General features: G+C 46.0%; 1 protein-coding gene across 3 annotated transcripts in view; it reads right to left on the bottom strand.

Annotated features, from left to right (window-relative positions):
- LOC308561935 (amphiphysin) overlaps nucleotides 1-11,584 on the bottom strand; it is a 240,406-nt gene extending 228,822 nt beyond the window's left edge. For 2 of the 3 annotated variants that reach the window (XM_081147581.1, XM_081147583.1), the window contains exon 1: nucleotides 11,422-11,584. In XM_081147581.1, coding sequence (XP_081003707.1) covers nucleotides 11,422-11,490 — 69 coding nt within the window. In that variant the 5' untranslated portion in view covers nucleotides 11,491-11,584. The remainder of the gene's footprint in view (nucleotides 1-11,421) is intronic. The other variant, XM_081147582.1, reaches the window with a different exon arrangement.
- Between the last annotated feature and the right edge of the window lie 8,066 nt (nucleotides 11,585-19,650).

Below are 19,650 nucleotides of genomic sequence, written 5' to 3'. Positions count from 1 at the left end.
ACACACACACAGACACTATGTGACATTGTAAAGAACAGTTAACTTTTACTAATGTTAAAAGCTGAGACCCTACAGTTCTGGGGAAAAAACGATGCATGTGAGTTTGAGTGTAAAAAAGATTAAAGAAGGAAACCTTCTGTCAATAATGTTCTCATAAGTATTATTTTTAATTTTGGCAGTTTCTAATATAGCCATTGGAAATGATCTTAGTTGGAAGAGAAAGTATAAGCTTGTACAATTTAGAAGCAGGCAACAAGGAAGTCTCCAGATGATCTTAAAAGGGGAAACTGTGGATATACCTCAGAGGCTGTCTCCAAACTGTCTTTAAATGTAAACAAAGCTACTCTTATTCTGACAAGGCCCTGAGCCTCATAGAAAGAATCTCCTCCCCAGAGCAGGGTCTTCCTCCTCCCATTTTTTTACATACGTACACACATACACACACGCACATAAGTATATGCACACATAAACACCATCCATATATTTCTCTTTGAGAACAAACATAAATATGGGCATCAGCAAAGCAACAATCAGAAAACCCACAAAAGTCACATTATTGAGTCTAAGTAAGGAGACTATGTTGCTTTTCGTGCCATATCATGTGACTGATATTGGGTTGAACCACATGATAATTTAGCACAGTTCAACCTAATAGTGATGGAATTCCTACCATGTACAGAACCCATAAGAATAATTATATTTAATGTACTACTTTTACAAAATGACAATGGAAATGACAATGATACACAGTGAAACCCTTATAATAATTTCACAAAAGTTAGAGAAAAAATAATGTGGAAGGATGCTTTAAGACAGTGTGTTTGCAGGAGTGGGATGTAAACAAGCAAGAACACAGAAAGTCAACTCAGTACATTATCACTGAATACATACAATTCACAAGATATTTTGTCCTTGTTCTCAAGCACCTGCAATCTAGTTGGGAAAATATAATTCATGAAAAAAAATTACACCTAAGACTATCATATAATAATTACTTGGGGCAGATAAACTGGCACAAAGGATATCAACCTAGAAACATTCTCAAAATTGAAATAGTTTAACTCCCTTATAAAAACAAAAGCCAAAACACTGATGCCTAAAGACATTAGTATTATAACATACCAAAGGTTTCCCTGTTCACTAGAGTCATATTTTAAAAATGTTTAAATGTTAAAAAATGCTTAAAGGGCTCCATCAATTTAAATATTACATAGAGGTTAAAGAAGGTTAAGATCAAATAAGTCCCACTGGATTTCAGGAATAGAAGAAGGTGGACAAAAATAAATAGAGATTAAATGTTTAAGTAAAAAGGCTGGGTAAATAGACTGACTGCATGTGTTTATTTCTATCTCCTCCCAAAATCCAACTAAAATGACAGTAAAGAAATTAAAAAATGGTATAAATATATAAGGATAAAAACAGGAGAGGCATCATTAGTGGATGAAAGAATTTAATAGATTTTAGTAGAAAAGAGGACAGAAGAATGGAACCAACTCAGCAGAAAAACTGCCACACACACACACAAAAATGCCTATACGCACGCTTAGGGCCTGGTTTCACCAAGTACTCCAGAATGTGAGCATGAAGCACAACACTGACATCAGGATACTGTTTGAAAACCTAGGAATATATAATTAATGAGCCTTCAAGTCCCTTCCTTGACACCATACTGGCAAGGAAAGACCTAGGATAACAGCTATGTTGTAAGCCTAGAAAAAAATTCAGCCATTATAGCTAAAGGTGTGGGAGGGGGATATGGAGGTCAGGGAGTTCTGATACACTGAATCTTTGATAATAATACAGAGATGCATTTGACAGATCTGATGAAGTAAAAACAAAAAATTTAAATAGTTCGTATTAAAATAAGCAATGAAAAAAATAATTACTAACTCCAGGGAAAACAAACTGTATGAAAAACATAATCTCAGATAAGACTTCATAAAAAATTTAAAACTTCAACTCATCAAAGGGCACCATAAAGAGAGTAAAAAGTCGCCCGGCTGGGTGTGGCTCAGCGGTTGAGCATTGACCGAGGATCCAGGAGATCAGGGTTCGATTCCTGGTCAGGGCACATGCCTGGGTTGCAGGCTCGATCCCCAGTCAGGGGCGTGCAGGAGGCAGCCGATCCATGACTCTGTCATCATGGATGTTTTTCTCCCTCTCCTTTCCTCTCTATGAAATCAATAAAGATATATTTTTTTAAAAAAAAGTAAAAAGTCAAGCTACTTCCTGAGAGAAAACATGTGTAAAATGTCTATCTGACAAAGGACTGATATCCGGAATATATAAAGAAATTCTATAAATAAAAAAGAAAATGACAAACAACCCAAATTAAAAACATAGGCAAAATAATTTAACAGGCACTTCATAAATTAAAATATCAAAATTACCAACAAGTACATTGCCCTGGCTGGGTAGATCAGCTATTTAGAGTGTCAGTACACCAAAAGGTAGCAGGTTCAATTACCAGTCAGGGCACATTCCTATGTTGCTGGTTCAATCCCTGGTTGGGGAGCATATGGGAGACAAATCAATGTTTCTCTCTCTCTCTCTCCCCCCATACATATATATATATATATACACACACACACACACACGCATATATATATACACACACACACACATGCATATATATATATATATATATATATATATATATATGTATGTATGTATATATATATATCTCCCTTCCTCTCTAAAAAATCAGTGACTATCTCAAGAGCTGGAAATATAAAAACTTCGCAAAAAATATACAAATAAGAAATCAATGAAAACATATACTCAGGTGAGGATTTTTAAAAATTAGCAATAAGCTCATACAAAGACGCTCATCAGGGAAATGAGAGTAAAGGAATTTTAAAACTATAAATATAGCCCTGGCTGGTTAGCTCAGTTGGTTACAACATTGTCCTGATATGCCAAGGTTGAGGCCTCAATCCTTGGTCAGGGCACATACAAGCAGCAACCAATGAATGCATAAATAAGTGGAACAACAAATTGATCTCTCTCTCTCATATATCATTTTTTTAATATTTTTTTTTTCTTTTTTATTTCAGAGAGAGGAAGGGAGAGGGAGAAAGGGATAGAAACATCAGTGATGAGAGTCATTGATTGGCTGCCTCCTGCATGCCCCCTACTGGGGATTGAGCCCACAACCCGGGCGTGTGCCCTGACCAGGAATCGAACCATGTCCTCCTGGTTCATGGGTCAATGCTCTATCACTGAACCACATCAGCTGGGCTCGATTTTTTTTAAAAGTGTGAACATGAAAATTCAAAGAACAGAAGAGGCATGAGGGATGACTGACATCTGATATGACAGAAGTGTTCTATAACTTGACCTAGGTGGTAACTATGCAAATATCCATATACATAAAAATTCACCAAGCTGAACAGTTAACATATATAAACTTTATTTAATAAAAAATATACTTTAATTTAAAAATATATAATCCTCGGCAATCAGCACCTTTTGCTATAATATGTGATTAAAGGATGTGGAATTAGAGGAATGAAAATAAGTGAGCTGAATCTTTATCTTTTTCAAACATGAAAGGGTAGATCAAGAAGCAGTTATATGAGCATATTTTTTGAGAAATCTTATGGTTAGTATTAGCTGCCTCTGGGAAACAAGACTGGAGGTTGAGGACAAGGAAATTAGGGGACTGCTATTTTGCACAATCAGCCTCTTACTAATATTTGATTGTTTTAAACTGTACATATATTAATTTGATGGAGAAATTTTAAAGAAATTCTAAATTGTAAATTATTAAATATGTGATTATTTATATAAACATAAGGCAGAGAAGGCCTTTTAAGTATGCCTCAAGGACACCTTTTATTTTGCCAATGCAGCAAAATCTGTATTCTGATTTTCCTTCCCCCTCCACCATCAGTCCACATGGTCCAGAAGGGATTTCTCCATCCCAGCTTCAATATAGCTTGTGACTCAAGCCCAATCCAACCCATGGTCCTGGCCCTTGTCCAGAGAGATTTTTTTCTTCCAGTGATAGTCACAAGGCCCAATTTGGGCCAATAAGGGCTATACTGAGGAGCTCCCTGCATAGAGATTCTATTACTTAGGACTGCTGAGAGCCATCTTGCCATCAAGAGAGAATTACTATCCCAAGAATGGGACTGACAGGATGCACAGCAGACATGAGAGATGGATCCTTGAGCCCTGATATCTGTGGTTGAGCCTCTGGTCCACACAGGCCTGAAGTTTGCCTACCCCTGCCCTTTTCATAATTATAAGAGGCAGTATCATGTAATAGAACCCAAGCATTGGGTTGTTTGAGTTCAAACTTTGGCTTTACTACTTACTGTGTAACCTTGGGCATGTTACTTAATCTCTTCCTCATCTATAAAATGGGAGGATGGTAATAGTACCTCCCTCAGAGAATCAAATGAGTTAACATATATAATACACATGCATATGCATATATTTATACGCATATATTTTATAGGTACATATATATAAGAATATATGTATATAGCTTAATACAAATATATATTTATATATTAAAATCTCATTTAAATTTATATATGCAAAACCATATTTTTGTTTTCAGCAATTAAATTCCTTTTTTTCCTTAAGCCAGTTTTAACTGAATTTTCTGATACTTACGAGTGGCAGGATTCTGACTAATTCAGCACACAAAAGAGAACCACACAAAATCATTCAGTAGATTTAAGCAAATATACATAAAACATAAACATTCTCTATATCAGAGAAAATTATCAGAAAACTAAAAGGTAAATAGAAAAGGAAGTAAAAGTGTTTACAGCCTTTAGGATTAATATGGTTTGCCCTTGCACTACACAAAATGGGCAAAATATAAACAAATAGTTGGCAAATGAAAATGTGGAAATGCAAAAAAATGTTCAGTTTCTAAAATTTAAACAAATGAAATAGAAACTAATTTTTTCCAATGACATCACTAAAAATCATTTTAAAATTTTTTTAATCCTCACCTGAGGGTTTTTTTTTCCATTGCTTTTCAGAGAGAGTGGAAGGAAGAGAGAGGGAGGGGAATGGAGAGAGATGTGTGAAAGACACTTCGATTGGTTGCCTCTCACAAGTGCCCCAACCAGGGCCCCAGGGCCAGGGATCAAGCCTGCAACTGAGGTATGAGGTACCTGCCCTCGGCTGGAAAGGAACCCAGCACCCTTCGATCTGTCAGCCGACGCTCTAACCACTGAGCAAAACCAGCTAGGGCTGTTTTAAATTTTATTATCCAGTATTGGCAAGTGTTTCATTGACTGCTAGTGAGAATTGATACAATAAATTAATACAACCTTTCTGAAAGGCAATCTAGCTATAATAATAATCTTACCTTTAAAACAATAATTCTTCTTCTAGGAATTTAAGGAGATGCTTAAGGGTGAGTGCAAACATTTTCCCTGCACATTGTCTCACTGATTTGTATTTATAAGCAGGAACATTGAAAACAGAATGTCCAAAATAGAAGGGATTCATTAAAATCCATACATTCCAATACTATTCAGTCATCCAAAATGTTAGTTGAAAATTTACACATACTGAAGAATGTTTATGATTATTAAATGTAATAAACAGCTTACAAAACCATATATAGTTTTCCCCCCTTATCCACAGGGCATACATTCCAAGACCCAGGTGGATGCCTGAAATCTCAGATAGTACCAAACCCTATATATACTATGTTTTTTTCCTATACATACCTATCAATGATAAATTTTAATTTATAAGTTATGCATAGTACCAGACTAACAACAATAACTAATACTAAAATAGAACAATTTTAACAATATACTGTAATAAAAGTTATGTGAAAGTGATCTCTCTCAAAATATCTTATGGTACTATATTCATCCTTTCTCTTCTGATGATGATGGTGAGATGATGCAATGCCCACAAGATGAGATGAAGTGATGTCGGCATTGTGACACAGTGTTAGGGCTACTACTGACTTCCAGATAATAAGCACTACTTGAACACAAGCACTGTGATACTATATATACAAGTAGAGAAACACTAGTCAAAGGGATGATTCACATTACGAGCAAGACAGAGCAGGAGAGTAAGATTTCATCACAATACCCAAACAACGTACAATATAAAACTTATGAATTATTTCTGGAATTTCCATTTTTTAATATTTTCAGACTGTGGTTGACCATGGGTAACTGAAACCACAGAAAGCAAACCCAAGGAAAAGGGAGAACTACTGTAGTATAAGTCTATATTTTAGTTGTATAACTATACATACGGAAAAGATCTACTAGTGTGCACATCAAATGATAGTGAAATCTCTGGGTGGTGGAATTATCAATGACTTAATTTGTTGTATGGTGTGTTTTTTTAGTTTTTATGTATATTTCATTCTGTCTCCAACAAACCTTTATGAACTTTCAATAAGAAAAAATGTATTTTAAATTCTTAAAAAGCAGTTAAGTTGCCTCTCAGAGTAGTTTCACTTATGCATTTGAAGCCAAAATCATGCAAGCTGTTAGGAAGAGCACAGATAATGAGAAAGTCAAGGGAGTGGACTCTTTGTAGAAAATTTGGTTGTAAAATCAAGGAGAAAGGGGTTTAATATATATATGTGGCAAGATGGCAGTATAGGTAACAGCTGTACCCGCCTCCAGCAACCACATCAAAATTACAACTAAAATACAGACCAACCATCACTCAGAACCTCCTGAAATCTGGCTGAACAGAAGCCGTATAAAGAGGGAATTGAAGAAGCACCTAGGCCAGTAGGAGGGGCAGAGACTCGGGTGGATTGGGGCTGAATCACAGAGAAGCAGCCACAGGCCCACACCGGGTGCCGGCTTAAACCTGGGAGGGATATCTCTGCAGTGGAGGTTTCCCGGAGGAGTGAGAGGACCCATCCCCACATCAGGCCGCACAGCCCAGGGCTCCAGGGCCAGGAAGAGAAATTCCCACACCTTCGGGCTGTGAAAACCAGTGGGGACTGTCGCTAAGGGTCCTGGAGGCCGCGGGAGTCCCAGCTTTCCTTTTAAAGGGCCCGCGCACGGACTCACTAAGACGGGCTCCCTCTGAGCCCCAGCGCTGGGCAGCAGCTTGAAAGGAACCTGGGCCACTTGGGGAGGAACTAACCTGCCTGAGAGTGGGGCAAGAGGTGGAGGGGTGGCTTTCTCCAAGGCAGAAGAGCTGGCAGAAGCCACTGCTCCTTTGGCGAGCCCTCCCCCCACAGAGCCTGCAGGCAGGCGCCGTATTTGAATCTCCAGCACCTGACTCACACCTTTGGCCCTGCCCTGGTCATTCCTGGAGACCCCACCCCTCCCTACTTGCAAGCTCATCCAGGCCATTTCCAGGGGCTTCTCCATGCAAGGGGCCTCTCAAGCCTTATGCTTAGGACTTTCCTAAAATATCTCAAACAAGCAGCAGTGTGCCCCACATGGCTTGATAAGTGGTCCCAGGCATGGCACTGGTGGCAGTCTGCATTGGTTCATAGCTTGACAACGCCAAGCCCAGCACAAGTAACAGCCAACTACAGTTTGCTGTGTAGCTCATGCTGGGTGGCCCTGGGCAAGGCACTGGCAGAGGCTGACTTTGCACCTCCAGGGAGGCCCCAGAGACAGTGCACCTGGTGGTCAGACTTGACCACTCTGGATTACAACCCTACCACATCCACGAGTGACACACTCAAGGAGCACACTTGGTGAACACCAAAGCCCCACTGAAGTAAATCCTGCACCATAGGGGTGTTTCCAGCACAGCAGCTCTTTGGCTGTAGTTGCAGCTGGTCTTCACAGCTGACTGGCCTGGGGGTCAATTCCTCCCAGTGATGCCAACAGCAACCAATTCTCAACTACAACAGGCCAGTGCGCACAGCCCACACAGGGGAGCACCTAGAAGGCCCAGCTCAGGTGACTGGGGAGGCTGAGCCACTGGACCCTACAGGACACCTACTACACAAAGCCACTCTACAAATTCCAGGAGACATAGCAGCTCTGCCTAATACATAAAAACAAACACCAGGAAGCAGCCAAAATGTGAAGGCAAAAAAAACATGTCACAAAGGAAAGAACAGAAGAAATCTCTAGAAGAGGAACTAAATGAAATAGACCCAAGCAAGCTAACAGATGCAGAGTTCAGAATTTTGTTTATAAGGATGCTCAACCATATTGTAAGAGTATGAAGAAAATAACTGAGAAAATCGATAACCTAATAAAGTACCAATTTGAAATGAAGGCTACACAAACTGAAATGAAGAATAATTTACAGGGAATCAACAGTAGAGTAGAGGACACTGAGAAGCAAATCAGCAATTCGGAACATGAGGAAACAAAAAACACCCAACCAGAAGAGCAAAAAGAAAAAAGAATCCAGAAATATGAAGATAGTATAAGGAGCCTCTGGGACAACTTCAAGAGGCCCAACATTCGTATTATTGGGGTGCCAGAAGGAGAGAAAAGAGAGCAAGGAATTGAAAATCTATTTGAAAAATTAATGACAGAAAACGGCCCCTACCTGGGGAAAGAAATAGACTTACAAGTCCAGGAAGCACAGAGGGTCCTAAACAAGAGGAACCCAAAGAGGCCCACAGCAAGACACATCATAATTAAAATGCCAAAGGTTAAAGACAAAGAGAGAATCTTAAAAGCAGCAAGAGAAAAGCAATTAATTACCTACAAGGGAGCAACCATACGACTGTCAGCTGATTCCTCAACAGAAACCTTGCAGGCCAGAAGGGAGTGGCAAGAAATATTCAAAGTGATGATAAACATGGAACTACAACCAAGATTGCTCTACCCAGCAAAGCTATCATTTAGAATTGAAGGTCAGATAAGGAGCTTCACAGATAAGGAGCTTCACAGATAAGAAAAAGCTAAAGGAGTTCATCACCAACCACCAGACCAGCACTACAGGAAATGTTGAAGGGTCTTCTTTAAGAAGAAGCTAATGAACAAAAGAATCTGACGAACTAAATAGATCCAGAGACATTGATGCATGCAACAAACAATCATATTTCAGAGGAAAGAGGGAAGGGGGTAGAGGGTGGGAAGAGATTAACCAAAGAAGTTATATGCATCTATGCATAACCCATGGACACAGTCAATACCAGGATGAAGGCCTGGGGAGGGGGTGGGAGCGAAATGGAGGGGGTCAGTTAGGGGGAAAAATGGGACACCTGTAATACTTTCAACAATAAAGATAAAATTTTTTAAAAAGAATATATGTGGCATATAGTTATTGCAATGGAGTATCTGTGAATTCGAGAAGAGGAAGAGACAAAAATGCAAAAAGAAGGAATCACTGCGGGTGATGTCTAATGAAGCCTGCAACATACTGTGCTTTCCATTCTCCAGTAGCTTCCTTTGGGATTGGGTGGGCTACCTCACCTGGATCACACATGCCCTTTCCCCTTATATTGCACAGGCTTGGGAAGGATGCAGAACTTACCCAAAGGCAGCACCCATACTCTCAGCCTCTTGGTGTCTTAACCCTCTAAACTAGGTGCAACAGGCATTTTTCATCAGCAACATTCATCAGGGAAGAAAATAGGACACTTGAAGCCCTGTGCAAATCTACCTTAGATCCCTACTCCCATAGAAGAGTGAGCACCATCCACAACTGCAATCATAATACGCACTTGACCTTAATAATGACAAAGTGAGTTTTCAACAATTCATAGGGGCTTGAATCTCTGTAAAACAGATTACATTTTCTTTTCATTTATTTTTGGCATATTAACACCTGGTGACCTAGATTAAGAAATTAATATGTGAAAAGCAGACTACATCACTAAATTCCTTCACAGATGGAAAGTGGATTCAATGAGAAGCTTTGAATTACTTGGAGGAAGGGGGAGAATACCTACAAGTGAGTAAAATGAAGTATGAAAAAATGATGACAAAACCTGGCTCAGATCCAGGTAGATCCTGGCTACTTTCTGGACAAGTAATCAGGGACAGGAAGGGGGTAGAAACCTTGCTAATTCAGCTGCTGAAGGAACAGTGGGAGAGGATCACATTAGTTCAGGATGAGCTTGGGTAGATATTAAAAGAAATACAATCCTCTTACTGCATTGAGAGTGTGCATGTGTGGAGGGAGGGACGAGAGGCACTCACACAGTCTCTCAGCCTTTGGACAGGCAAAAGGACCAGTGCCCCATTCAGCTCAGCTTCTAGGTCAGCAGAAAGTGGGGGGCAGCCAGAGCCTGGGTCTGAAGAGGAAAATTCACTGTCACAGTGAGCAACAGAGCAAATCTGACTTCCAGTAAAACAGGAAAGTGCTAAATACCCAGTATCCCAGGGATGGAAAATCTGCCACGTGAAAGAGAGAACACAGTTGGACTGATAGAAACCATGAAACTCATTCCCTAGTGTTCATTTTCAAGAATAGCGCTCAAGCTACCATGTGAACGTCCTTTGCTCCGAACACAAATGAGGACCTCGGTGCTGGCAAGATGTTCATTATAACCAGTTTCAGGGCAGCCAGGCCTGAAACTGGTACAATACCTCTGGCCCTATGCCTGGTACAAAACCTCTCCAACTGCTCAGGGCTGTGCGGTATGAACCTGGGATCCATTTGTGCACATTGCTGGGTAAGAAAAATAAATCACTGTGGCCAACGACTGAGGGTCTTATAAAACAAGGAACCAATCCGGGCAATACGGGTTTTTTTTTAATTGAATAAAATGCCCTCCTTCATACAAAAATGTGCAGAGCAGAACTATTAGGCTCAGGTCATATTTACTTCTGACCTTCCAGAGAAGGTCATTGGAGTCAAAAGGGGGCACATACAGATAGATCAAAAAAGACGGTGGGGATGTATGTAGATATGTTTTTAACTCCAGGATTCATTCCACAGCACTGTATTAAAGCCGCTGGTTTTTCGCGATCAGTCCTATTGATCGAAACAGATTTGGGGGTTATCTTCTGTGCTACACTGTTCCTTTCTGCTGCAGTCAGTAGCCGGTAAATCCCCCCACCCCGCCTTGAGAAAGGACAGCTACCGCAATCTCCCGACCGAACCTGCCGGCGCATCGCTACCAGTGGCCGGCAGGGGAGCCGGGAGCCGGCGCTCAGAGGCAGATGCGCTCAGCTCGGGGGCGGCGGGAGACCCAGCGCACCTGCGACTGCTGGTGCCCGGCACCGGCCCGGAGAGCGGGCAGAGCGGCGAGCTGTGCCGGGGACGTGGGAGCGGGAGGTTCGTCAGACCCCGCGCCTCTCGGGACCGGGTCAGCGCTCCCCTGGCGTCCCTCCTGCGGGTCCGCTCCCCGCCTCCCGGCCCGCTCCGGGCCTGCAGCGCCCGGCGCCGCCTTGCTACAGACGCTGCAGCGCAGGGCAGGGCGTCCCCGCTACCCCCGCCCGGCCCTGCGCCGCGGCCGCCTGGCCTCCGCTCCCCTGGCTCCTCTGGTCCCTCGCCACCGCGTCCCTGTCACCTGCACCGCCGCCCGTTTCTGACCTTTTCCTGTGCGCGGTTGAGTCGTTTCTGAACGTTCTTGGCGAAAATGCCCGTCTTGATGTCGGCCATGGCTGCGGGTCCACAGAGGCTGCGAGAAGCAGAGTGGGCGCGGGGCCGCTGCAGCTAGAAGGAGGAGCAGGTGAGGAGCAGCCGGAGAGGAGGAGGGGCGCGAGAGGAGGAGGGACGCGAGAGGAGGAGAAGCGGGAGAGGAGGAGGAGCAGGAGAGGAGGAGGGACGCGAGAGGAGGAGGGGCGCGAGAGGAGGAGGAGCGGGAGAGGAGGAGGGACGCGAGAGGAGGAGCAGCGGGAGAGGAGGAGGGGCGGGAGAGGAGGAGGGACGCGAGAGGAGGAGCGGCGGGAGAGGAGGAGCGGCGGGAGAGGAGGAGGGGCGGGAGAGGAGGAGCGGCGCGAGAGGAGGAGCGGCGGGAGAGGAGGAGGGGCGGGAGAGGAGGAGGGGCGGGAGAGGAGGAGCGGCGCGAGAGGAGGAGCGGCGGGAGAGGAGGAGGGGCGGGAGAGGAGGAGGGGCGGGAGAGGAGGAGGAGCGGGAGAGGAGGAGGAGCAGGAGAGGAGGAGGGACGCGAGAGGAGGAGGGGCGCGAGAGGAGGAGGAGCGGGAGAGGAGGAGGGACGCGAGAGGAGGAGCAGCGGGAGAGGAGGAGGGGCGGGAGAGGAGGAGGGACGCGAGAGGAGGAGCGGCGGGAGAGGAGGAGCGGCGGGAGAGGAGGAGGGGCGCGAGAGGAGGAGCGGCGCGAGAGGAGGAGCGGCGGGAGAGGAGGAGGGGCGGGAGAGGAGGAGGGGCGGGAGAGGAGGAGCGGCGCGAGAGGAGGAGCGGCGGGAGAGGAGGAGGGACGCGAGAGGAGGAGGAGCGGAAGAGGAGGAGGGACGCGAGAGGAGGAGCGGGAGAGGAGGAGCGCCGGGAGAGGAGGAGGAGCGGGAGAGGAGGAGGAGCGGGAGAGGAGGAGGGGCGCGAGAGGAGGAGCGGCGGGAGAGGAGGAGGGGCGCGAGAGGAGGAGGGGCGCGAGAGGAGGAGGGGCGGGAGAGGAGGAGGAGCGGGAGAGGAGGAGCGGCGGGAGAGGAGGAGGAGCGGGAGAGGAGGAGCGGCGCGAGAGGAGGAGGGGCGCGAGAGGAGGAGGGGCGCGAGAGGAGGAGGGGCGGGAGAGGAGGAGGAGCGGGAGAGGAGGAGCGGCGGGAGAGGAGGAGCGGCGGGAGAGGAGGAGGGGCGGGAGAGGAGGAGGGGCGCGAGAGGAGGAGCGGCGGGAGAGGAGGAGGAGCGGGAGAGGAGGAGCGGCGGGAGAGGAGGAGGGGCGGGAGAGGAGGAGGGGCGGGAGAGGAGGAGGGACGCGAGAGGAGGAGGGACGCGAGAGGAGGAGGGACGCGAGAGGAGGAGCGGCGGGAGAGGAGGAGGGGCGCGAGAGGAGGAGGGGCGCGAGAGGAGGAGGGGCGGGAGAGGAGGAGGGACGCGAGAGGAGGAGGGACGCGAGAGGAGGAGGGACGTGAGAGGAGGAGCGGCGGGAGAGGAGGAGGGGCGGGAGAGGAGGAGCGGCGGGAGAGGAGGAGCGGCGGGAGAGGAGGAGGGACGCGAGAGGAGGAGGGGCGCGAGAGGAGGAGGGGCGCGAGAGGAGGAGGGGCGCGAGAGGAGGAGGGACGCGAGAGGAGGAGGGACGCGAGAGGAGGAGCGGCGGGAGAGGAGGAGGGGCGGGAGAGGAGGAGCGGCGGGAGAGGAGGAGGGGCGCGAGAGGAGGAGGGGCGCGAGAGGAGGAGGGGCGGGAGAGGAGGAGGGACGCGAGAGGAGGAGGGACGCGAGAGGAGGAGCGGCGGGAGAGGAGGAGGGACGTGAGAGGAGGAGCGGCGGGAGAGGAGGAGGGGCGGGAGAGGAGGAGCGGCGGGAGAGGAGGAGCGGCGGGAGAGGAGGAGGGACGCGAGAGGAGGAGGGGCGCGAGAGGAGGAGGGGCGGGAGAGGAGGAGGGACGCGAGAGGAGGAGGAGCGGGAGAGGAGGAGCGGCGGGAGAGGAGGAGGAGCGGGAGAGGAGGAGGGGCGGGAGAGGAGGAGCGGCGCGAGAGGAGGAGGGGCGCGAGAGGAGGAGGGACGCGAGAGGAGGAGGAGCGGGAGAGGAGGAGCGGGAGAGGAGGAGCGGCGGGAGAGGAGGAGGAGCGGGAGAGGAGGAGCGGCGGGAGAGGAGGAGCGGCGGGAGAGGAGGAGCGGCGGGAGAGGAGGAGGGACGCGAGAGGAGGAGCGGCGGGAGAGGAGGAGGGGCGCTAGAGGAGGAGGGGCGCGAGAGGAGGAGGGGCGCGAGAGGAGGAGGGGCGCGAGAGGAGGAGGGACGCGAGAGGAGGAGGGGCGCGAGAGGAGGAGGGGCGGGAGAGGAGGAGGAGCGGGAGAGGAGGAGGAGCGGGAGAGGAGGAGGGGCGGGAGAGGAGGAGGGGCGGGAGAGGAGGAGGGGCGGGAGAGGAGGAGGGACGCGAGAGGAGGAGCGGCGGGAGAGGAGGAGGGGCGGGAGAGGAGGAGCGGCGGGAGAGGAGGAGGAGCGGTGTGAGAGGCCCCGGGAGCGATCTTGGAGGGGCACAGCGGCAGGGAACCAGCTTGAAGCGATGGAGCAGAGGCCCTACGCACCAGGACTGGAGACCACACCAAGCAAGGTGGGGAGAAAAAGAGAGGGAAGGTAGCCAAAGTCAAAATGACCAGATAGTCCCCACAGTGATAGAGGAGGAGGCCTTGAGGAGAAAGGGGATGAAGCCAGCCACGGACCCAGAGCAGGGAGGCAGCTCAGGGGTTCTTTTAAGGTGAAATTCCTGTAGGGGAAATGTGGGAAGGGGCCCAGTTCTCACCAGGCCAAAAAAAAAAAAAAGGTGAAAGGGAAAGACTGGGGGTGTGGTAGCTAGCAGGATTGGAGCTACTCTAACGTGGAGGGCGCTGGGCTCGTCGTCCAGGAGTACCACATGGACCACTCTGGCCAGAGAGTGCATCCCTCACCTTCCCAGTGTTCAGGGAGAAGGACTGGGCCTCGCCTTACAGGGAGGCTCACTGCTCAGGGAAGCTGACTGGGAAACCAGGTCAGTGCAGGGGTCAGAACTGCAGTAGAGAGGCAGGTAGAGAGGAAAGGAGGGAAGGACCAATGCTGACACTCATTTAAACTTAAGATTTGGGGCATGGATGGGAAGATTCCGTGTTTAACAACAGTCAGCTCTTTGAGCCAGGTGCTGTGTGTTGTTGATCTCTGTCCTTCCTGCCCTGAGCAGAGACCCTGGCATAGGCATTCACTCCCCAAGAAGTGTTGCATGGAAGAGAAGAGTCACGTCCTTTTTGCTTCCCATCAGCATTGTAAAACCTAGGCCTCCTAACCTGTTGCTTCTTGCAACCCTTCTGGAAACCTAAACAGGGATGTGCCATCCTCTATATGTTTAGCAGAAGTAGTAATAATGGGGATAAACTTGTGATACCCCTACCTAGAGCTCTTGAAGTCTCTGTTAGTCAATTTATTCATATTCTGTTCTACCTGAGAGTATGAGGAGATCAATGAAGGTGGTGCAGCAAACAGATTAGAGTGAATCAGACACCTGGGAGTCCATGTCAGCATCTGCACCTCTGGAGTAGACTGTTACATTGGTAGCCCCCTATGAACTGTTCCTTGTGTCCCCTACTTTGATTCTAGAATGGCACTGTGACTGGTGTTACCAATAAGATACGGTGGAATTACACTGTGTCAATTCCAGGCCTAAGCCTAAGAAGGCAAGCAGGTTTTGCACTCTGAGGAGCCCTGTGCCTCCATGTAGTTCAGCTTCCCTGCTGTAAAAAGTCCCTTGGATAGGCACATGGAAAGGAAGAGGCCCTGAAGTTACTTGGACAGGGAACATGGCCCAGATGTCTCTGCATCCCAGCTGAGCCTAGCCTCCAGCCAACCCACTGGCTGAATGCAGCCATACAAATAATATTTAGGAAGACCAACAGAAAACCCGCCCAGCTGATCCCAGCCTAGAGTGCAGAATGGTGAGCAAATAAGAGTAGTTGTTTTAAGCCACTAACTTTTGTGGTGGTTTGTTACTGAAATACCCAGTCTACTCACTTGGCTCTTATTTCCTTAGGATGATTATTCATTCCAGTCTGCCTGGGAATGAAAGGGTTTTCAGGACATGGGACTTCTGGTGCTAAAACCAGGAGAGTCCTGGGTAAACTTGGATGAGTTGGTCACCTGAGTTCCAGCATTCCAAGTTAACTTGATTCCTCTCTTGGTCCTCTGCTCAGAAGCCAGAAATTTCAGCCAGTTCGCTAAAGCAGGGGGCTTCAGAACCTCATGTCTGCCTTGGGATCTTGGCCATGAAGATACAAGCCTCAGAATACTGGAATACACCAGAATGTTCTGCAACATACTAGTCCATGGTCACTCATACCATGAGCCCCAAAGTCTATTCCTGTGCTGGGTGTGGCTACAGCTCCTGTGGCATACATCACTGCCCTCTAACAATCAAAGGGCAGAGTTCCAAGCAGTGGGTTTACTTTTCCTCTGCTTCCTTCAAGCGCAAACCATCAGTTCCCACTGTGCCAGCCTTTGTGACTCCCTGCAGTTATTCCCCCGCCAATTTTTGGAACAGAGTGAATATCTTTGGAAATGAAAAATCACAAATCATCAATTCATCATTCAGATGCCCATATCTAGTTCTGTAATGTGGGTGGAAAAGGGAAGCTTGTCATTTCTTGATAATTCTATTTGGAATACATGCTGAGCATATTAAAAATTATTATGTGCAAACTGTTATCAAATCATTTCACTCCAACCGACAAGAAAACTGGTATCCATTTTCAGGTTGTCATGTGGCTCATCCTAGCCACTCTGGAATATTGACAAAGCACTTTAGGTGATACTTAATGGAAGCTTCATAAATATTTCTTGAAAAAAATGCACACAAGCATGAGACTAGCTCATGAGCATCCATCCTTAGCTATTTTCTTCTCATAATCCTGCAATACCATTGGAATAGGGGTGGGGGCAAGGGGACCCCAACTACAATGCTTTACAAACATTGTTATGCCATTACAGTGAAGTCTTTTTTCATTCAAAGTTTTATGCAGGACCCAAATATGTTAATCAGATGGGCCCTTCTTGGTTTCAGGGAGTGTTGGGTGCTCAGAGTCCCACCCTTTATTCCCTGCAGCTGTCTCTAAGGAAGATCCTCAGAGCTGCAGAAATCCCTGCACACAGTGGGAGTCCACAAGCCAAGTGGCCTCAGCAGCACCTTCCATCTCCAAAGGTGTAGGACCCTGTGCTTTTGTGTGCCTTTCCTTCATTCCAACACCACTGGGCTCACCCGACAAGAAGCCTTGATTGCTCATGTCTCTTCCTCAGAGTTGCCATTCATTTTTCTCCACAGTCAAGGAAAAATCTGGCACATGCAGTTCCATGTAGATTTCACTATGAATAAAAAGGAACCCCAACTCTCTCCATCTAAACAAGCTTAGCTGTCAAATTATATTTAACATTTATTCAGGTAAGGTTCAAAAAAAAACATAACTCCAACCCCAGATCTTTATTCTAGCAAGGCAGAATTCTTGAAATAATTTTAACTTCCAAATCTCCTTCCTTCCTTCTAAGTTGCACTTCAAATTGGTTGTTAGTGAAAAATGTGAATTGTGACAGGTTTTGATAATTTGGAATAGGCCCAGAATTACTATTGTATTATCACAAGACTCATTTCCCATATCTTAATGGTACAGAAGTTGATCCTTGCTTATCTTTGAATCTTTTAAGTCCAATTTAGGCCCTTAGGAAAGGAGATTTCTAGATTTATTTTTTTTTATTTTTATTTTTAGTGTATCTAGTTCTTTGCTAACACTCATAAGAGTTATCTACATGCTACGTATTCTAATCAGCCACAACTTCTTTGTTATGTTCCTATGGCATATTTCTGGTCAAAAAGCATCACCAAACCTCTAAACAAAGACCTAAAACACTTCTGATATTAAAAATTGAAATAAATATGGACTATACATACATTTAAGAAAGTTGATAAATACAAATAAGATAATGACTTTTCAACCCACTTATTCCAGTTCTGGATGACCAGAACCTATCCCTGCAGCTCAGGGTGCAAGGCAGGAACCCACTCTGAACAGGACGCCCTTCCATCACAGGGCGCACCTATGCCCACACTCACTCACACTAGGACCATATATACACTCCAGCTCACCTCATGTGCACATCTTTTGGGTATGGGAGGAAACCAGAGTCCCTGGAGAAAACCTACAAAGACATGGGAGAATGTGTAAACTCCACACAGACAGTGGCCCTGGCCAGGACATTGAATAAAACATTATTCCAAGGCTTGCTGTATAGATAATTAAGGAGCCATTTCATTTAAACATATAGATGAAACTGATGGGAATTTTGGGCCCAACCAAGTTATAACTAATCCTTATACTTAACTACTTTGCTTAAATACCCAGATGAAATTTTATTTTCTCTCACAAATATCAGAATTGCAGTGAAAGGAGGATACTTTGTAAATATATTTTTTTCTTATAAATTTCAAATGAAAACACTCAAGTATAGAATTCCATTCAACTCTTCAAATTATGTCAACTATTTACATTTTAATTCCACATATGTTTTCACTAAATTTAGCCTACATGACTATCCTCTTCCTCTTTTTTTTTTTTTTTTTTATATATCTTTATTGATTTCAGAGAGAGGAAGGGAGAAGGGGAGAGAGAGAGAGAAACATCAATGATGAGAGAGTCATCATTGGTCGGCTGCCTCCTGCACGCCCCCAACTGGGGATCAAGCCCACAACCTGGGCATGTGCCCTGACCAGGAATCGAACAGCGATCTTCTGGATCATAGGTTGATACTCAACTGCTGAGCCACATCCATCTGGGCAGCCCCCTCTTCCTTTCTTAATTTAACTGAGTCTAAAAGAAACAACATCCTAACTACATTAATAATGCATCATTAATGTATCCCGAAATACTAAATAGGAGGCAAAAGATTTGTTTTACAGCCATTGGCCACTAAGGAAAACAATGACACTGTATTAAATTTCCTAATAATTTTAACATATTTAGACACCATGTTTGATGCTTTGGCACAAAACTCCTATACCCCAAACACATTGCTTAACCACAACTCTTTCTGAAGAAAGAGACAAGTTTCTGCAAATATTTTAAGCTGTTTTCTATACATAAATAAGCTATAAAAGTTCCACATGCAATGTGGGAATCAGCACATTTGCATGGGCTACCTACCGAGAGCACCCTTTTAAGTGTTTACATGGCTAGATGTTTATCAGGAAGTTTTCCAGCTTGGACAAACCCCAACTTTGTAACAGTGATCTATTTCAAACCTTTTTACAAATGCTTAATTTTATCATATGTTGGCAACGACCTTCTAGGTTTAAGGAACTTATTTTGGTTAAGTTTGTCCATATTTATATTTTATATGAATATAGTTATCTAAATGTGTCTGCCTCTAACTGCATGGCTGCCCCCCACACTCCTCTGTCTAAAGCTGTTCCCAGAGCTTCTGCCACTAGCACAGATGTATTACCTTGGACAACAATGTCCCTCCACTCAGAGCCTGCACTTCTGCTAACAAGGCCAACCCAGGGTTATGGTATGATTCTCTATGCAGGATGCCTGGACAAAGCATTGTGTTCTTCCAGACATCTGCCTCTTGCCTTGCAGTAGAGCCTACTTCCTCTCCAAAGGCCACGTGACACCTGTGATTACATCTAAAATCCCTCACTCCCTTCGCTTCTCTTCTCAAGTCCCCTGACATTCTGCTGCTTAGATCCACCTCCAAGAAATCAAGCTAGTTGGGTGCTTGATGGTGGAAATAGTACCTATTAGTATTCCTTTCATTGTTACTGCGCTAGTTCATCACTATTGGGCTTGAATAGGCTTTAGTAAACTATTCCAGGACACCCTGTCATGGACTGAACAGGGCCCCTGCGATACTGTGACTTTTTAATAAGAGAGATTTTACTTGGTCTTTGTCCTTGTTCCAGACACAGAGCTTCTAAAACCCTGTGATGTCTCAAGTGATTAGAGCAATAAAGGTGTCTTTTGCTATTCCTAAGAAAGTCCCTCTCAGCCATACATGAGTTTCTGTTAATGAGGTGACTATTGGAAAGCCCTTAAGGATGGGGTTGGTTAGTTGTCAGGGAAACCAATCATATGATTCCAGGATTTGAACTTTCAGCTCCCCACCCCAACCCCAGACCTCTGGGAAGAGGGGAAAGGC

Source organism: Miniopterus schreibersii (genome assembly GCF_964146895.1).
Source record: "Miniopterus schreibersii genome assembly, chromosome: 9".
Taxonomy (NCBI): domain Eukaryota; kingdom Metazoa; phylum Chordata; class Mammalia; order Chiroptera; family Miniopteridae; genus Miniopterus; species Miniopterus schreibersii.
This window is presented reverse-complemented; position numbering and strand designations above follow the sequence as displayed.